The 21,310-nt window shown below is 44.1% G+C and overlaps 1 protein-coding gene across 2 annotated transcripts in view; it reads right to left on the reverse strand.

Moving 5' to 3' along the window:
* LOC105478111 (WWC family member 3) overlaps positions 1 to 21,310 on the reverse strand; it is a 128,491-nt gene that overhangs the window by 67,354 nt on the left and 39,827 nt on the right. The window contains exons 2-3 of one of the 2 annotated variants that reach the window (XM_071088662.1): positions 14,886 to 14,995; positions 10,597 to 10,800 (exon numbers count right to left, since the gene is read on the reverse strand). In XM_071088662.1, the coding sequence (XP_070944763.1) occupies positions 10,597 to 10,800; positions 14,886 to 14,995 (314 nt within the window). Of the gene's footprint in view, positions 1 to 8,373; positions 8,431 to 10,596; positions 10,801 to 14,885; positions 14,996 to 21,310 lie in introns of those variants that run through there. The other variant, XM_011735104.2, reaches the window with a different exon arrangement.

The following is a 21,310-nucleotide window of genomic DNA, read 5'->3' on the forward strand; positions in this document are numbered from 1 at the left end:
AAGTTGTTTGTCCCAGAAACTGAAGTGAGGCACTCACGCTTTTACTCTAATAACTTGTTCTGATGAATGTTTAGCTAAAAGACATCACATACCTCAATGCTTTCCTAAACAGTGCAGTGTACATGATTTAAAGTCTCTTTACAGACATGGCATCATTATTGTGAGTAACCAATACCTAGGGATGAATAAGAGCCACAGAGCTATTTACACGCTAGGCACAGTCAGCAAATTTTCATGCACACAGAGAGCTGCAAGCTTTTTCCAGTGTTACGGCAGCTGGAGCAGCAAGTGGCTATTCCTAATTTCTACCACCCCATCCACCGCTCTGCGGTGCTTTTTCTTGATGCTTCTGCCTCCTTTCTTTAGGTTTCTGAAGCCATGGGCTCTGTACCACTGCTGCATGGCTTCCCTTCTGCTTAGCTAGTGGAATGCTGGACTGTCTGCATCTGTAAACCACCCCACTCTGGTGCCCTCTGCCTCCCAGTTATTGTCATTAACATCACCTGCTCAGAAGACACACCTGCAGGGATGGAGTCCTTTCTTTAACTCCTTTGATCTGAGAATCAAAGGCTGGCTGTCATTCAGATAACTAGGTGCCAACAATGAGAAACCAATTCAAAATCATTTGCGGACTATGTACTGCAAAGGATGGCTCAACACCATCCAGTAACTTCAACAGCACAATTACTTCAAACCTCAATTAGAACCACATCCAAAGTTCATTTGAGCAGTCGGATCTCCTATTTTAATAACAGTTCTATGGAAAATCTACTATTTCAGTCCCATTCAGTCAGAATTTCAAAAAACTGAATCTACTGGAAATAAACAACTGGAAGAGCTAAATGTTTGCCAACTTTATCTCCAATTTTCTTATACTTAGACTCATGATCTCTCAAAGACATGGAGTAAAATACTTTACAAACAATTCTTTCTTAGACAAGACTGCCTATTTCCAAATCCTACATCTTCCATCTTGCCTGACTCCTTGGTTTCATTTAAGATCGGTAATGAAAGCAACATCTCCAACAATGCCCTTAAAAGGCAGAAATAATTTATAGAAAACATCTCCATATTAAACTCCTGGGACTTTAAGCTTCCCAGATCTGAGCTTAAAGGCCTTTCACTTGGGATAGAGATAATATGCAAATGAGGCTATGAGGTTAGGGCTTGCTGAATCCTGGCTTACAACACTACAACACATGTGTCAACTTGTCAACTTGCAGTGGGAGGAACACAAGGCCAAGAGTTATCACCTGGGATCTTTCCCATTAAGGGTAGAAAGTAAGCCTACCACCAAGTTCAACAAAGTTCACTGCAATGCTAAACATCAGTACCAGTGAGGCGCCGTGGCTCACGCCTGTAATCCCAGCACTTTGGGAGGCCGAGGTGGGCGAATTACGAGGTCAAGAGATCGAGACCATCCTGGTCAAAATGGTGAAACCCCATCTCTACTAAAAATACAAAAATTAGCTGGGCGTAGTGGCGGGTGCCTGTAATCCCAGCTACTCAGGAGACTGAGGCAGAAGAATTGCTTGAACCCAGGAGGCGGAGGTTGCAGTGAGCCGAGATCACGCCACTGCACTCCAGCCTGGTGACAGAGCGAGACTCTCTCTCAAAAAAAAAAAAAAATCTGTACCAATCTTCCTCTGTCTGTGCAGTTTCATATGGAAAATTAGCAAAGAGACTTGAAATACACAGGGGAGGTGTCCTGGATACTGTTGGACATCTACGCAGCAACCTTCCCCCATTTCTCCTTCCTAAGTACCAGAACCCTGGAAGTGTTGGGTAGCCACCTCTCCCCAAGAGACTCAGCATGTATCCACTCCTAGAGGGGGAAACTGACAAACCAATGACACCACTGAGCCACTGAATCCACCTATGGGAAATCCCACCCCACTTCCAGAGGACTCCACTATGTGACAATGAATTTCCTTATTGTCCAGGCCCATGAGAATTAGTCTTCTCTGCTGCAGCTGAAACCATCATAAATGACAGAATACCTTTTAATTATATGGATCTCATTCATGTTACCTTTGCTATGGTCTCTATAAAATTATAAAATTCCAGGACTGGGATAAGGGAAAAGTCTACTCAAGTAACTAACACAGCGAATACATTTTATCTTCAAATACTAAGGATGGTTGTGAACACTGGTATAACTTTTAATAATGTAATTCAATTTATAAATAAAATTCTCAGTTCCTCAGATCTGCCAGTAAGTCTACTAGAACCACTTACAGAGTCCGAGAACAGCTCAGGACTCCAGACCCCATAACAGCGTGCACTACACAACACTTTTTTCTTTTGGAGACAGGGTCTCACTCTGTCACCCAAGCCAGAGCACAGTGGTGTGATCTCAGCTCACTGCAACCTCTACCTCCTGGGTTCAAGCGATTCTCCTGCCTCAGCCTCCCAAGTAGCTGGGATTACAGGTGCCGCCACCACACCCAGTTAATTTTTTGTATTAGTAGAGATGGGGTTTTGCCATGTTGGCCAGGCTGGTCTGGAACTCCAGACCTCAAGTGATCCACCCACCTCGGCCTCCCAAAGTCCTGGGATTACAGGAGTGAGCCCCGTGCTCAGCCTTCCACAACATTTATAAACGGAATATCTTCCTCTATTAAGACATGTCTCCAATCTCGAGGTTTATGATAAAGACCAGACTTTCACCTCTAAAGCTTTCTTCTCTCTTGAAGAGTTGAGTGGGCAGAGCTATTAAATAGCAATATGGAGTCTGCTCAGGCATATAACATTGCCTCAGATAATAACATAACAAGGTTATAGCCTAGCTGGACCACAGCAATGTAAATTATTATACCTTGCTATTACAGAGTGCCTTTCACGTTTATTTAATCTATTCTCATAAAATCTTTGTGAAGGTGAAATGATACTTACGTTTCCTTGCCCATTTTATAGATTAAAAGACTGAGTTTGTAGCGACTTGATCTATAATACACTATGCCATCATTCACAGAGGGCTTCATGTCTAGAATCTGGGTTCCTGTGGGTCAGCTGCCAAAGATCCTTTAATTGGGCTAGCTTTCCCAGAAGAAGAAACGGTCCTCCAGCTCCCCAGTGCCCACCACCCAATGGGTGAACCTGACCTGTGTATTTAGCACTCAAAATGCTGCAAACCCCACTACTTAACTCTGGATTTCAGTTTGACAGATTACTGAAAGGGGAAATGTGTGTGCCCATGTGTCTGTCTGTCTTTGTCTCTCTTATGTGCAGGTCTCCTCTGAGCTATGGAAACCTAAGGTCACCCCAGAGAGAAGACATGCTTTAAAAGACCAGCAGTCCTTCTTCAAAGACATCCTCTGGGGCAGGTTGCTCCTTAGGACCAGGTGTAGGCCTCCACGGATCAGCACTGTCAGGAGTTGCTCAAGGGAGCCAAGAATGACTCTGGGCAAAAGGCCGACAAGCCCTGACAGGTTCCAGGATGACAGGTACTATCTACCAGAGAGGTACACGGAGAAATATGCAAGGCCAACAAAGTGGGCAGGATGGGTTTTTTTAAGGCAATATAAGCAAAAGACCAAAAACAATCAAGTAAGGCCACCTGGGAGTGATCTACAGAAGTAACCCAAGATGCCATCAAATCCTAACCAAGAATTCTCCCTCCAGGACAGACGACGGGATTATTTCTCAGGAAACATATGCTTTGCTGCAACCTTCAAAATCTGGCTTGCCAACTAATATATGGGAAAAATGCTCCATGATTCTTTATTCTCCTGTCCGCTCCAACATGTTTGTGTGAAGGAAAACAAAAGGTTTTGAATTGGAATGGATTGCCTGTAGTCCTGTTCCTAACCAAGACAGCAAATGAGAAATCCTTCAATAGCGAGAGCACCAATAAGGCCTGGTGCGGTGGCTCACATGTGTAATCCCAGCACTTTGGGAGGTGGTGGCAGGCAGACCTCTCGAGTCCAGTAGTCTGAGACCAGCCTCAGCAACATGGCAAAACCCCATCTCTACAAAAAGTACCAAAATTAGCTAGGTATGGTGGCACACGTCTGGAGTTTCAGTTACTCAAGAGGCTGAGGTAGGAGAATCGCCTGAGCCTGGGAGATCACACTACCACACTCCAACCTGGGCAACAGAGCAAGATCCTGTCTTTAAAAAAAAAAAAAAAAAAAAGAGAGAGCACCAATGGAAGACAGTCATTGTGAGACAGGCTTGGAGCCTCAGAAGGAATGTTGGCAGGACTGATGGCTGATAAGGTCAAGCTTCACCACCACCTAATCCAAGAACTCAGGGTGGATCAGCCCTTTCTCACCAGAGATAATGCTGCCTCTTTCAATGTAGACTTTGAGTAACTCCTAGGAACCAGGATAGTAAACAAAGTCATATTCCTGCTGCTACAGGGGCCATTCACACTCCATCTAGCCCAGTGGATTTCAAGCCTGGGGATCACCTGAAAAGCTTTAAAAAAAAAAGCCTGGTCCCACCCAAGGCCAGTTCTATCAAAATCTCTTGGGGTGAGGTCCAAACAGCAAGTTTTTAAAGATTCTAGCTTGCAGCCAGGTCTGAGAACTATGGGTGTAGACCAGGGATTGGCAAACTTTTTCTCTAATGGGCCAGACAGTAAATATTTTTGGCTTTGTGGGCCATACAATCTGTCTCAAATACTCTTCTGCCATTGTAGCTGCTATAGACAATAGGTTAGTAAATGGACATGGCTGTGTTCCAATAAAACTTTATTTACAAACACCCACAGCGGATAGGATCCAGCCCACAGGCTTGATATAGTTTGCAGACCTGAGGTTTAGACTATCATCCTACCCCATGAAAGAATTTCTTCCAAAAGATCCTACAAATGGTCATATATAGTTCATCTGAATGTACCTGGGGCTAGAGTTTCTCAGGAAGAATAAAGGAGTAACTCCAGGAAAAAATGTGCCTAAGATAATGAACGTATTCAGTGTTAAAAGGCAGGCAAATAGAAGAACATGTTGCAATAAAGAAAGTAGAAAAAAACTCTACAAAATGGAGCTGTAGAAAAAGTAGCAGGTGTGTCTCAGAGAGAATGAGTCCATTGTTGAGCAGTTTCATCCCAGTGTTCTACGAAGCATAAATGAGGCCTGGGCACTACCAGGCAGCTAGCTCAGAAGCTCATTGAAATCAAGCAGGGTTGGGTTCCTACTCTCATGGAGACAAGTGTGCAAAGTATTCAGCCAAGTATCTGAATTTGCTTTCAGGTCAAGGCATGGATGTTCTTAGATACCAGGGAGCCCAATATTGACACAAAATCGTTCCTCTCCAATGAATGAAGTTTTCTTCCGGTGGTTTCCATAGCTCAAGGGAAATGTGTGAAGGGTATAGGTGAGATGCACTTCTCCCTATCTTCTGCTCCCACATTAGAAATGGCTGTTGCAGTTAATTCCTCTGTTCACACGTTATTGCCTCATCTTTACCAACAAGCAACCATTAGGATAAAACGTGTTCCCGGCTGGGCACCGTGGCTCACACCTGTAATCCCAACACCTTGGGAGGCCGAGGCAGGCAGATCACAAGGTCAAGAGATAGAGATCATCCTGGCCAACATGGTGAAACACTGTCTCTACTAAAAATACAAAAATTAGCTGGGGGTAGTGGCGTGCACCTGTAGTCCCAGCTGCTCAGGAGGCTGAGGCAGGAGAATCACTTGAACCCGGGAGGTAGAGGCTGCAGTGAGCCGAGATCGCGCCACTGTACTCCAACCTGGTGACAGAGCGAAAAAAACAAAACAAAACAAACAAACAACAGGAAAAACATGTTCCCGCCATTTAGTATATATCAACAGCAGGTGCTAACAGCTGTCGAAAAATAAATGAACAGTTTAGTGATCTTCCATGGGCCATGGAAAAGTCAAGATCTAGAAAGTGCTCTGCCTTCCACTTGCCCCCTTTATTGCTGCAAAATTTCCAGATGACTTGTCAATTTATAACTAGTCTTTATTTTCAGATAACCTGAAAGTTGGATGGGGGAGGGGTTCCACAAACACCATCAGCTGTTCTGAGTGGCCTCTTCCATGTCTAGGAAACTGTACTGAGCACTGAAGGCCATCAACACAAACAGATCTGGGCTTAAATCCAACTTCTACCATCTACTGGGTATGTAATCCTGAAGAAAGAATTTAGCCTCCCTGATACTCAGTTTCTCATGTGAACAATAAAGAACACAGCACGTGCTTGACAACACTGTGATCATAACTATGCATAGAAAACACCAGCTCATTGGATATTGGTTCCTTTCACTTCAAGTCATTGCCCATGAAGGAAGAACTGGGAATTAAGTCCAGATGTTATTCTGTTCACAGTATCAGAAAAAGGAAACGCCTCCTGCTTTAGATGACTAGCACTGAGGGAGATATGGGCAGTGAGACCCGTGTGGCTACACAGCCAACTTGTGCTATGGAAACTGCCACCAGCAGCTCCCAAGATGGGCCCAGGCCCTCTGGCATGGCTGTACAAGCCATCTGTTAGATCATGGTCAAGCCAACAGGATCACTGCATTGGACTCTATCCTGTAGCCAGAAAGAATTCATCTGAGTCCATTCTAGCAGGGTTTTCCTTGTTGTACCTTGTAGTTCAGGTTAAATGGCAGATTGAGAGAGCTTGGTGGAAGCCCTAGGGACAGCAGCAAGTTGATAAAACACTTGGATCAACTCCTAGATTCTGTTCAGAGTTGGTTTTTTCCCTGATGAGCTGATAGGCCCCAGGAAGACCCACTGGCATCTCCAGCCCTTTCACGAAAACAGGCAGGCCCACTTTTGGCCTCGAAGGCAACCTACACACATAGAGGAAGAGATCATATCCACACAGAGACATCCAGCAGGTCAGGAAATGGAATCTGGTGAGCACCTTAGAACCTCAAGTCAACAACAGAGTCATCAGCTTCCTCTACTGAAGGAACAGATACCACTTCAAAAAGAGCCTCTTGAATGTATCTTTTTAATGGGCATTAATAAAATCCCATAGGGCACAAAAACAAACGTAATTGAGTAGAATTCCCTATTTGCCCAAACATCAAAGAAGTGAAAAGCCCACGGAAATACAAAAACTGATCCTGTAGGATCCTCAGCTCCTCAGGATGCTGAAGTACTGAATACTTGTAACCTACAGCTTGGCACTGCATTGGGATTCCTCGCTCACTGCCCCTCAGAGTGGGTGTGGAATCAGACGGGATGTTCTAATATCTGCATCATTGAGGGCATCTAGTCCAGCGTCCCCACAGTCACTGCAGCTGACGTTCTGGCTGCACTGGCAGCAGCCAGTACATCATACACACTTTCTTTAGACTCAATTTTTCTTTCTTTCTTTTTAAATAGAGACAGGGTCCTGCTAAGTTGCCCAGGCTGGTTTTGAATTCCCGGTCTCAAGTGATCATCCTGCCTCGGCCTCCCAAAGTATTGGGATTACAGGCGTAAGCCACTGTACCTGGCCTCAATTTTTCTTTTCAATCACTGGCAAGAAACATCCTGCCAAGTTTTTCTGATATGTACTTCTTCCATTCCATTCTTTGAAAGAGTGATTTGAGAGCCTCTTTGGAGACCTAACCAAATGCAAGCATGTAAAAGATAAGGTACCCAAAGAGTGCTGGAAAGAAACACACTATTAGGTTGGATTATAAGAATAGCCAACATTCAGCCCTTTTTTAGATACAAAAATGGCAATTTTATACCATTCAACCTAACTTCTACCAAGTAGCTTTCTGAAATGTTTAGAATTACTAACTATATGATCTCAGAACCAGTTATAGGCCATTGCTTCAGCTAAGGAGACATCGAGGCACCAAGTCCATGGGCTTCTGCATCATCAAAAAACTGACCAGGCACAGTGGCTCACACCTGTAATCCCAGCACTTTGGGAGGCCGAGGCAGGTGGATCACCTGAGGTCAGGAGTTCCATACCAGCCTGGCCAACATGGCAAAATCCCGTGTCTACTAAAAATGCAAAAATTATCTGGGCGTGGTGGTGGACACCTGTAGTCCCAACTACTCAGGAGGCTTAGGCAGGAGAATCGCTTGAACCCGGGAGGTGGAGGTTGCAGTGAGCCAGTGAGCCAAGATCGTGCCACTGCACTCCAGTCTGGGTGACAGAGCAAGACTCCATCTAAAAAAAACCAAATAAACAGTATTCTAGGCCATAAAAGTCATCTTAATAGATTTCAAAAGACTGAAATGTTAGTCTCTGACCACAATGGAACTAAGTTAGAAATAAACAACAACATGACATCTTTAAAAAGTCCTACTGACTTACTTCTAAACAACACACGGGTCAAAAACCACCAAAAAAAAAAAAAAAAGGAGAAATTATTTTGAACTGAAAGAAAATACAGCATATCAAAATTTATGAGATGCAGTTAAAGTAGTACTTAGAGGAGAATCCTTACCTTTAATGGCTATGTGTGGAAGTAAGAAAGATCTAAAATCAGTGATCTAAATTTCCACTTTAGGAAGCTAGAAAAGGAAGAACAAATTAAAGCCAAATTAAGTAGAAGGAAAGAAATAATAAAGAAAAACTAGTAAGATAGAAACAGACAAGAAATCGGAAAACAGGGCAAACACCAGTGTATTGTAAAGATAGATAAAAATCAATAAAAGTTTAGCCATACTGATTAAGAGACACGAATTATTAATATCAGCAATTAAAGAGAGGACATCACTTCAAAGCCTACAGACATTGAAAGGCTAATAAGGGAATTCTACAAACAACTTCATAGACTTGACAGCTTAGATCACTGGGCAGCAAACTCTCTGTGGGCCAAATCTAGGTTGCTACCTGTTTTGATACTTCTACTGGAACACGGCCAGGCACATCTGTCTACACGTTGTCTCTGAATGCTTTTGCAATATAACCACAGGGTAGAATAGTTGCCACTGAGATCACATGGTCCACAAAGTTTAAAATATTTACTATCTGACCCTTTATAGAAAAGTTTGCTGACTTTTAGATTAGATGAAATAGACAATTCTCTGAAACACACAAATGCCAAAACTGATTCAAGAAGAAACAAAAAATCCGGATACCTCTCTATTAAAAGTATTGGATTTGTAGTTAAAAACATTCCACAAAGAACTCCAGGTCCAGGTGGCTCTTTTGGTGAATTCTATGAAATACTTAAGAAAACACTAATACCAAGCCTACACAAACTCTTTCAGCAAACAGAAGAGGAAAGAACATTCCCCAATTCATTCTATGAGGCCAGTATTACCCTCATACCAAAATCAGAGAAAGACATTCCAAGAAAAGATAACTGTGAAGATAAGAAACCAGCCTCTAAAACTCCACACATAGCTAACCTATCACATTCTGATGGAAAGTTAAAAACAAAACAAAGCCAAAAAAAAAAAAAAAAAAAAAAAACCAACCAGGTATGTGCCAATATCTGCAGAGATGGAGATAAGAGGGCTTGGAAGTAATACATCAGTAAAACTGAGTTCCCTGTTCCCTTCAAGATACACAGTAACAGAAATATCTTCAATTCCTATTGCAGAGGGAGTACCCCCACCCAGCCACAGCTTCTAAGGATTCTGCCCCGTCAACAGTTGCTGCAATAAAACAGAGCACTAAATGTGTGGCCCCTTGGCCTTACCTCCATTCTGACTTGCAACACAGAATAAAGCTATTGCTGTGTCTTTTTAACATCTGCCATGGCAACACGGCACTAATATCACAGGAAAGGCCCCAAGTATCAAACAGACAGGTTTTTATAAAATTCAACCCAGTGGTACGAACTTCCATCCATTCTTTCCAAGCTCACGAGTGCCCAGGCCAGTCACAGTCATGCACATCTGTTGGGGTCTGTTGAGGGTGACAGTCTGCTGGGAAGGAACTGGTTCATGTGGTGACTGTGTCCACAGCAAAATGCTTTGGGTTCTGAGAGTGCAACTGGTTTCTTCAAAACTAAGCACTTGCTGAGTACTAATGAAATGGACCCCCGACTCTGGCAGCCTTCAAAACTAAAGAGAGGTCCCTTTAGAGAACAGCAAGCAGTACATGGTTCTCTTACCTGAGGGGCAGGAGAGTACCCCGATTCTCTGGGTTCTATGGTGTTCCTCCTCCTTCCCTGTACTGCCTACTAAAGCCTAGAGCCCAACAGAGGACTCTACAAAGAGACAGGGAGCTTGACATGGCTAAGGTCTCCTGAGTCTTCCCACTCAGAATGAATGAAACCACTGTGTGGATTTCCCAAGAGATCATCCCAGACAAGCAGTGTTAACTGCAGAGATCTCTGAGGGAAGCCCTCTTCAAAACTGACATGCAAGAGACAGGAGGCTGGTATACATCCCTACCCGAAATTTTGTTTTCTTGTTTATTTTTTACCTTCCCCACCTGAATGTGAGCTCAAGGGCAGAGACTTTTCCTTTCTTAGTCACCACCAACCATAACCCAGTGACTGGGCACAAAGTAAGCATTTGATAAACCCTTGCTACAGGAGTGGCTACCGGGTGCCCATCTGATTTCAGTGCCGAATACTGATGACCTAACAGTATGTGATTAGAACCTTCACGAAGCGATCTTGCCCAAGGAAGGTTCAGTGTTTGCAGGTAACCTAGCAGAGAGATGGCTTTTAAAGTCACAATGGCTTTTAACAGGAGATAAGTCAACTCACAGCTGGCGTGCGAGCGGCTGTCATCCTCACACATTTTGTGCAGCTGCTGGTATTCCTCCTGGGCCAGCTCAAACCGCTGCTGCTTAATCTGGTAGATTTCTTTCTTGGCATTGAGAGCCTCCTGGGCTACAATTAAATATTCCTTCAACATGCGCTCTTGCTCTCGCCTCCACTGTTCTCTTGGATCCTCAATCTGGGTAAGTTCTGAAATTTAAAAAGGTTAAAACATAAGTGACTTAAAAGTAAAATCCTTAGGTGGACCAACAGTCATGCAGTGATGTCGCTCGTCAATGTGAAAATTAATTCATTACCAGGATGCATATTATGGAAGATTTTATATCACGAACCTTTCCAAAGCGTGGAACACTTTCTATTTTTATATCCACAGTCCAGATGAGAAGGAAACTCTATAGATATGAAACAGTCCATTGGAGGAGGGAAGACAATACAAGATGATGTTTTCACCAACAAAGACCACACTTTAAATAAGCATGGGAGGAGATGAACCCACGTGAGCTCAGAACTGTGACACTAATTGCTATTTATGACCTTCTCCTCATTGACTCCTTCTGCGTGAGATGATGGAAACTCTTGTGTGTCCCGGACCTGACTGGCCCCCTTCTTTCATTTCCCAGACCAGACTGTGTAGTCTTTTCCCATTCCTCGCTGACTTCCTTGTCCCATCCCACCATAGCTGCCCTCATGTTCACTCCTGCTTCCTCCCTGTCCAGCTCTTCAAGGGCCTGTGCCTAACTCCAGCTCCAGCCTCTCTCCCCAGCTCCAACCTTTCATTCCCACCTACCTCCTGGATGCACCTCCACATGGATGGACCCAAAGTCATTCCTAGCCATTCATCCAAAGCAGCCCTCATTCTCCACACCACCTTTCCCCATCAAGAGCAAAACCAAACCAAACACCACACAGCACACGCCTGCTTCTCCTGTCTTCCCCTTGCGGGGAGCCGCATCATCTGGATCTAACTGCGGAGCCAGCCTGGGGGTACAACCTGGGACTCATCCTCAAAGAATCCCACTCCTCTTCCTCCTGAAACATTCGGTGGGTTATGAAGAACTGGAGGTCCCTGCCCCTGGATACGATAATCATTGGTGACACGCCCTTGTCTCTGTCTCTCCTTACTTCAGTCAGACTCTCGGGACCTTCTGGTCTCATCCCACCAAAACCCATCCTCAGAGCACTCTCCAAAGTGACCTTTCTAACTGGGATGCAATGCTTTCACACAGAAACCTCTTTGAAAGCACAAAGTCGGCCAGGCGCGGTGGCTCAAGCCTGTAATCCCAGCACTTTGGGAGGCCGAGACGGGTGGATCACGAGGTCAGGAGATCGAGACCATCCTGGCTAACACGGTGAAACTCCGTCTCTACTAAAAATTACAAAAAAAAACTAGCCGGGCGAGGTGGCGGGCGCCTGTAGCCCCAGCTACTCCGGAGGCTGAGGCAGGAGAATGGCATAAATCCGGGAGGCGGAGCTTACAGTGAGCTGAGATCCGGCCACTGCACTCCAGCCTGGGCAACAGAGCGAGACTCTGTCTTTAAAAAAAAAAAAAAAAAAAAAGAAAGCACAAAGTCCAATCTCCTTAGCCTAATATACGAGTTCCAAAACTCACTCGTCAGCTTCATCTCATTTTCCATCCTTTTCCCCCAAAACATTCTCTACGCAGACTGAACTTCTGCGAAGTACCCAAATATGCTTGGCTGGCTCCCCGGTGCCTTTGCCATGCTGACTCAGACCTCTTCTGTCACAGGAAGGCCTGCCGTCTTCCCAGGCACGCTGCAAAGGCACCTTTTTTCTGAAGCCTTCTCTGATCCTCTAGGCACACATGTCTCTCCCCTGCTTACGTGGGCTGCTCTTCTTCCCCCTTAACACTGGGCACCTGAGTGTTTTTATATCTTTTCTGTTTCCCACCTAAACTATAGCCTCTAGATGGCAGGGGCACAGCCTCAGTCACCTTTATACTCTCAGGACCTTTCACTGAGTGCATACAACAGAATGGTCTGTATACACCATATACAAAGGAATACGATTCCACAAAAAGGAATAAAGTTCTGATGCTCACTATGACATGGAAGAACCTCAAAAAACAGCCAAGTGAAAGACGCCAGGCACAAAAGGCTACATAGCATCTGATTCCATGTCTATGAAATACCCAGAACAGGAGACTGCAGAGACAGAAAGTAGACTAGGGGTCACCAGCGGCTAGGGGAAGGGGAATGGGGAATGACTGCTTAATGGAGATGAGATCTCCCTTTGGGGTGAGGAAAATGTTCTGGAACAAGATAGAGGTGATGGCTGCGCAAGACTGTAAATGCACCAAATGCTACCAAACTATTCATTTTAAAAATGGTTCATTTTACGTTCTGTGAATTACACCTCAAAATGGTTAAAATGGTAAATTTTACATTATGTCTGCTTTGCCACACACACACACACACACACACACACTCACTCTCTCTCTCTCTCACATGAAGGTGTGCTTGCTAGAATGTTTCCAGGTAAGTTCTCCTTTGGAAATCCGCCCCCCCACGTCTGCTCTCCTGTCAATATCCTTTGCTCACCCCTTCTCACACCATCCCAGCGTCCCTCCTAGAAAGCCTCTCCAAGCAGTAAAAGTTCACAGGAGAAGATTTACAAACCAAAACAAATGCAAAATCAGAGTCCTGCTCTTGTCTCAGAGATGAGATTCAGTGGGCGTGGGGCATCCGTACCACCAAGCCCTGGGAAGGATAAAGCCTATTAACAAAGCCACAGGCATCTGCCCAGGTCCACAGCAAGGTGGCCCTGTGAAGTGAGCAGCTCTTACGTGTTACGAGCTGCCCTTTAGACTATCAGCTGGGAAGCCTAGCTCAAACGGCCACATTTACCCAAACATACACAGTCGTGAAGTGCCAGGCTGGTAGAGAGCCAATGGGGCTTCTCAGCTTCTCTTCTGCCAGGTACTTGCCCTGTCCAGAAACCACTGGGTCCACCTAGAAGTTCTCCTGCCACCTGGACCTGCCTGGGAGGGCAGCGGGGTCATAATGATAGATATCCCCTGTCTCCAATCACCACTGCCCAGTCTCTGGATAAGAGCTGCAATCATGCCCAAGGACGGGTGCCAGGCACCAAAAACCCCACTGTCCCGAGATCTGAGATGGGGGACTCAGATCTTGGGTGCCAGCAACTGACAATGTAGGAATCAGCTCTGAAGACACAAGTCTGGGTCGACTGCACAGTGGGGACATGAGGAGTCATGGGACTGGCCTAGAAAAGAGCCTCAAAATCACTCGGGTTGGGGGCACCGTGCACCTTCACACCCTGCAGCCACCCCGCACTTCACCAACCAAAGGACAGAAAGTAAGCCAAGGGGAAGCCATGCTTCATATCCTGGTAGTAAAATGACAATGACAGAGCCACTGAGGGAAGCCAGAATGAAAATGAGAGAGGATGAAAAATAGATTCCCAGCTGGGACCCCATCGAAGAAAGCTGACAAAGAGACAGCCAAGATTAATGGGCAGAGAACAGATCTAGAACAGGATTCCTACACCTTGGCACCACTGACATTTGGGGTCGTCTCATTGTCTGTTGTGGGGGGCAGGCTGTCCTGTGCGTTGTAGGGTGTTTGGCAGCATCCCTGGTCTCCACCCACTGAATGCCAGCAGCACCTCTCCCAGGCACAGCCATTGAAAATGCCTCCAGACAATGCCAAGTGTTCCTGAGGGATAAAATCACCCAGGATGAGAACCACTGCTCTAGATAGTTCTACAAAGGAGGCTGGCATGGCCAAAGACCCATTGTTTCTGCTATGGTCTCTATACCATTTCCTCACTTCACACACACACACACATACACACACACACAGAGAGAGAGAGAGAGAGAGAGAGAGAGAGATCACAAAGGTTTGGTGTATGAAAGCTAAAGTTAAATGTATAAGATGAAATGAAGTGAAGGTAATCACTTGGGCGCTTACTTCAATAACCTGTCGGCTCCACTCTGCAATAAATAATTTTTTCATTATGAGAGGTATTTCTATTTCCAGACTGGCTGGGAAATTTAGTCCTTGTAATAGTTATTAAAACCCTCCATTAAACATATTATATGTAGTCCCCAGCAAGACACAAGCAAGGCACAGCTACAGAACTGCTTCACTTTGTGAAGAACTGAGCTAATGGAAACTTTGGATTACATTTATAAAACCCAATTTAATGCTGCATTGGAAGGTAACGATTGTTTCACTCTACAAAAAGTTTTTGGCATCTTTGATATAATGCCACAGATTTTGCACACTACTTACTATTTATGTGGTCCATGTAATAAACTCCAATTTGTTTATCATATACAGTTTCCCATCCTAAAGGAAGTTCATCCCCAACACAATCGGCAAAGGTCAATGGCTTTGTTATCCTGCAAAATAAAATTATGAAAACAAATTTGAAAGTCAGGTCAGTTTTGTATAAGTTTGCTTTATCTTATCTAATTGACTGCTTTTGCTCCAAATATTTGGTTGGAAAATTAATTCGCCAGCTTTGCCTAAATAACTGTATTAGTACACTCGCAATCAGAAGCATTACTATCTCAAAGCACAACTTTAAATATGAGCAAAAGAGATACTCGGTTACTAACAAAACAGGTAAAACAAGCATCTTCTTCCAAGCAGTATGTTTAATGAGGTGAGGACAATGGAATGTAGCTCTTCCAGAAAAATCAGAGAGCACCTATGCTCTGTTCTCATTCCCTGAGAAATGTTCCCCTCACAACTTTCAGTTTCCATACATTACACATGAACATTGGCTTAAATCTATATAAAATGTATTTCCAATATTTTTATCTACCAGTGGTCATGAGTTTAATAAACGTCAACCATTGGCCAAATGCAAAGAGCCAAGCAAGGTAACAATACAATGAGACCCCCACTAAATACTTCCTATATTTCTTATACAGTAGGAATCAGAAATTTCAGAGTCTTTTTTATTTTTCTGGAGAAAAACAACAAAAGCACTTTGTCTACAGGCATCTCTCCTTGAAGAAAATCTGATTAAGGAAATTTGGGCTTGACAAGAGAGATAAAGATTTTTCAGATGGATTTTTAAAAGTAGAGCTCCCCCCTCCCCGAACCCCCATGATCATACTGATTGACAAGACAGTGTTAGGACTGCAGCTGTCACATAAAATGAGACACACCTATAATTGTCTGAGTCTGGGCAGCTATCTCTTGGGCTGTCTCTATAAATGCACCCTGACTGCTATGCATGGGAATCCGATCACCTACATTTCACTAAGTCAATCCTCCCACTTCTTCTGTCCCTGGACCTGAGAAAGTGACACAACCACAGCCAAGCCCCATGAGACCAGTATGAATTTTAAACATGTGATTTCCCCAAACTGGTTTGACAACAAGGCTGTCTCTCCCCAGGGGCATTCAGAAATTGACAAACACAATCAGAACAACACTAGCTTTAATCTTCATTTTAAACACACGGCTTTAAAAAGTTAGAATCAATATAAAAACAGAAATAAACAGAAGGTGAAATATGCCATATATATCCACCCAAACACGACGCACTCAAGAAATCACATCACAAGATGAGCCTACTGTATGCAGTTTGTCCCATCCTGGAACTGATGTCGGCAGCACAATGCCTTTACCAGTCAGGAATGGTGTGCCATACCAAGGGTCCCAGTCAAGCAGGTAACAGCAGACTGTTGTGCATGATTTGCATCCTGAATGGGACCCAACCACGGGAAAAAAAAAAAAAATTCTACTTTAACACAAACTGAGTTATGAGCAAATTGCTGCTAGACTAATGTAATGATATTCATAAATAAGCCTCTAGAGAAAAATGAAAAATGCCCATGCACAGGTACATTCTAAGCACATTTACATACATGATCTCATTTAATCAACAAATATTGGCCAGGTGCAGTGGCTCACAACTGTAATCCCAGCACCTGGGAGGCCAAGGTGGGAGGACTGTTTGAGCCCAGGAGTTCAAGACCAGCCTGGGTAACATAGTGAGACCCCACGTCTACCAAAAATACAAAAAATTAGCTAGGCCCACGCCCGTAGTCCCAGATACTCAGGAGGCTGAGGTGGGAGGATTGCTTGAGCCCAGAAGTTCGAGGCTTCAGTAAGCAATGATTACACCACTTGCATTCTAGCCTAGGTGACAAGACAAGACCGTATTTCCAAAAAAAGACAAAGTAAACAGTTATAGGTGAGAAATCCATCCTTATAGCACTGCGGAGTCAAATTCTGGCGTGATTTTCAATAACAGCATTGAGAATGTCTAGATGTATTTTCCTAATTATCATTCCAAAATATTTATGGACCAGGGATCATGAATACTCTAAACTTTACCAGTATCAAATGATGTTTTTCTCCCGAGAAAGTTGTTGGTGAGTAACATTACTTCAGTCATAAATCATTTCAGAGGAGTTATTCAGTTCCAGAATCTATTTGATCACATCTTTTTTTAAAAAGGCTGGTCAAGTGAAGCAGTGGGAGAGGAGATGAAACAAAGAAATCTGTAATCGGTTGTGATCAATTAGTTGTAAACACCACCGCACTCAGATCAGCCAAAGGAGAGCCGAATAAATCTTGGCTCCTCTTTCATCGTCAGAGGGGAAGTATCTGGAGGTGTGTAACACTGGCGTTTTTTGGTGGTAACTTTTCAGCAAGGAGTGTTTTCTGGCTCTTGTTGGCTAAAAAACATGGTTCCTGCATGTCAGGATGAGGCCAGGGCCACCCAGGAGCGATCTCAGCCTCATCTGGGGACAATCAGCATCCTCAGCGAGGTGGTCGGCTTCATCCTGGACAATTCCATGATCCCTCATCCTGCCAATGATCATCCTCTCACTTGGGTGGAGACAATGATGTCCAAAGACTCTTCCCCAAGCACAGTGGCTCTCCATGCAGAAATGCACAGCATTGGGCTGGGCATGGTGGCTCACGCCTGTAATCCCAGCACTTTGGGAGGCCGAGGCGGGCAAATCACCTGAGGTCAGGAGTTGAAGACCAGCCTGGCCAACATGGCAAAACCAAGTCTCTACTAAAAATACAAAAATTAGCTGGGTGTGGTGGTGTGCACCTGTAGTCCCAGCCACTCGAGAGGCTGAGACATAAGAATCACTTGAACCCGGGAGGCAGAGGTTGCAGTGAGTCAAGGTTGTGCCACTGCACTCCAGCCTGGGCAACAGAGCAAGACTCCATCCTCAAAAAAAGAAAAAAAGAAGAAATTCACAGCACTGAGTTTGCTAGAGCAAACCCCCTGGACTGGTGTGAAAAGTCCTCCCCAAGCCAAGCCCATACAAAGCTTCTGGCCCCCCTGCACCCCCCACCACTCCCCCCCCAAACACACACACACAATCTCTTTTCCAGGCAAATGAGTTTGTTCACCTGCCTTCCAAAACATCACACTCATTCCAGTCTAAGCAATCTGTTCTCGGTCTTTCCTGGACCTGTGGAGAGGCTTCCTCTTCCCCTCTCATACCCCAATCCCATCAGCCCTGCAAAGGCCAGCTCTACCCTATGCAAATCATCACCGCCAAACACCCACCACCTCCACTGCCTGGGAGCCACATCCGTTCTCAGTCACTGGGCACAAAACACTGCTCATCATGTTTCTGACATTTGTACACATCCTCCACATAAATGAAGGTTAGCTGTTTAGTCTCCTCACTCAACCAGACTCCAGCAGGGTTCTTGGAGGGAAAAGAAGCTTTTGAAGCTGAGAATGATCCCAAAGCACATCGGCTTTACTCCTAAGAGAATCCTTCACGTCCTCGCTCAGAAGCCATGGCCATGGTGACTCCATATATCCATACCTGCAATTTCCGACACACCCTTAAACTGACCTTCAATGCCAGATTCACACTTCTCAGTACTTCCCAAGGAACCCAGAATCCAGACCTTAGCATGGGAAAAAGTTCAGTTTGCAGAGCTCGGCATCTTTAGGTCTGTCCACATCACATGGGCAATTTTTACATTTTATTGCATGGTTTACGGTCATTGGTAGAGACAGAACTATCTTACGGTAGAGCCAAGGTGGGCCAGAGATGGAGGAACCAGCTTTGTGGGCCTCAAAGCCGCCTGGCTTACATCTGGTTTAATGCATTTTGTTTGTACTGTTTTAGAAAAAATGAAAATGCTAGTGCTGGCATAGGCACTGTATGAACTGCATACAGTTAAGAGGAAAGTAGAAATTGCTGGGTATGTGGAAAGGCTAAACCCTTAGATAGTCACAGGACTAAGTTGCATCCAAAAAGAAATTTAATGCAGATGAAAAAGTCAGAAATATGTCAAGGACTATGTGTAAAATACAAAGCAGAATTGGAAATGTTCAAATATTTTTGGTTCTTCAGGAAAGGAGCCCTGGGCTATTCCCTTCCCCAAATGCGCTGAAGTCTTTCAGCTTTCCCATGCTCATTCACATGTATACGAAAGCAGGGGAATGGCAATACTGCAGTTTACTCCCCTCACAATAAAACAGAAGAGAAAAATTAAAAGTGGAAAGGGGCACACTATCACAAGCAGGAGCACAGAGAAATCAGTGGTCTATTAACAAGCGGAAGGAGACAGGAAATCTACAAACAAAACAAGAGAGCTCAAACCACCCAATTGAGGCCATTTAGCTTCAAATGAAAAAGATCCTGACGCCTCAACATCTCCCAGATTCTCCCCTATCACAGTATCATCCAACGACTCAAACTCTCAAAGACATCAGGAATTTATTTATGCCTAATTTTAATTCTCCAAGCTATTTTCACACCTACCAAAGATGTAGGGCTTCTAATCTTGTGGTTAAAGTGTCACCAGGGGGAATATTTTCTATTTTTGTAAATGTCATTTTGTTCTCCCCAGAGACAGGGTCTCACTCTGTCACCCAGGCTGGAGTGCAGTGGCACAATCACAGCTCACTGCAGCCTCAACTTCCCAGGCTCAAGCGATCCTCCCACCTCAGCCCCCTGAGTAACTGGGACCACAAGCAAGCGCCACCATACCCAGCTAATTTTTTTTTTTTTTTTTTTTTGGTAGAGACAGAGTCTCACTATGTTGCTCAGGCTGGTCTCGCACTCCTGGGCTCAAGTGATCCTCTCACCTTGACCTCCCAAACTGCTGGGATTACAGGCATGAGCCACCACGCCCCAACTGATTTTCATTATATTTGATTTTACTAGTTAAAATGCTGAGAAGACAATTAAAAATAAAGGTAGAGCTAAAAAGAAAAAGCACTTTGTTCTAAGATCCCTGTTTCTCTGAGTATGGTACTCCCCCACTCCCAGTTCTAGTCAGTTTCAACTGTGGTGGGGTTCCCAACATTGACAGCGGTCCCAAAGTAGAGCATTCTGGAATAGTCAGGGCCAGTAGATCAGCTGGCTAGGGCAGTTTCTCATTTCTGACCTTAGAATCCTTTTTAATACATGGAAATAATATTAGATAACAGAATTTGAGCAAACAGATTAGCAATTCAATTCTGTCCGCTTAAAAACATCACTAAGCCTTTTAATAACATTAAAGACCAATTTTTTTCTGAAAATCGTAAAAAGTGTCCTTTTTAACTACCCAATGGGGCATTACTGGTGTCCAGGTAGGGCCACAGATGGGCAGGGGATATCAAAGGGAGAGAAGTGGCTGAGAAGGGGAGGAAGATGGGGTACAGGCTAGCAGCGTGCACACACTGGTATTTCCTCTGAGGTTCTGTCTTCACCCATACAGATGCTATCTCCCCAAAAACTTGATGCTAATTTCTCCCCCAACCACTCTTTCCCAGTCACCACAGACAGACTAGGGGAATTTTTGTTTCCATCACAAAAAAATTTAGGAGACACTTAAATAGGAGAGAAATGTCCATTGACACCACCACAAAAATGTCCATTGACACCACCACACCACACTATTCCTATATTAGTGTGTTTTCCTCCACCTTTTTTTGATGAGTTGTTTTTATCTGGTATTTTCTAAAGTACTCATGATCACATAGTATGTGCAATTCTCTATCCTACCTTCTCCACTTAACTTTGTAACATGTTTACTTAATTCGTACCTTGAGTCTCTCCAAAACTTACTGGAGCTAGCCTACCCCTATAGTATAAGAATTCTGTCCCCCTTGTCATAAATTATTTGTAAACATCACATGGAATAGCTGAATAGCTCAAGCTCCTTGAGAACAATTACCCCCATCTCAACCGCCTTTGATTTAGTCCAAGACAGGGCATGAAGCTGATGTTCAATAATTCTTGCTGAATAAATAACTTGCATTTGTACAAATCTTTCACTAAAGGGATTAATGGAATTTACCTAAGCACTCTCCTACTATTGACATCTACATTATTTCCAAATTTTCACTAATATAAATATGCATGAGAGCCACTCATGCTTGGGAAACAGTTCGGCAATTTCTCGAACACTTAATCATAGAGTTATAACCATATGATGCGGAAATTCTACTTGTAAGTATATACACAAGATAAATGAAAACATATGTTCACACAAAAACTTGTACGTGAATATTCATAGCAGCATTTTTCACAATAGCCAAAAGGTAGAAACAGCTAACAGCCATCAACTGCTGAATGGATAAATAAAACATGGTCTACCCATACGATGGAATAGTATTCAGACATAAAAAGGAATGCAGGAATAGATCCAAGTGTTGGGGCGCTGACCACCACGAACTTTCGAAATCTATGTATAACTTTTCACTCTCCAAAAACTTAACT

The sequence above is a fragment of the Macaca nemestrina genome, chromosome X (assembly GCF_043159975.1).
Source record: "Macaca nemestrina isolate mMacNem1 chromosome X, mMacNem.hap1, whole genome shotgun sequence".
Taxonomy (NCBI): domain Eukaryota; kingdom Metazoa; phylum Chordata; class Mammalia; order Primates; family Cercopithecidae; genus Macaca; species Macaca nemestrina.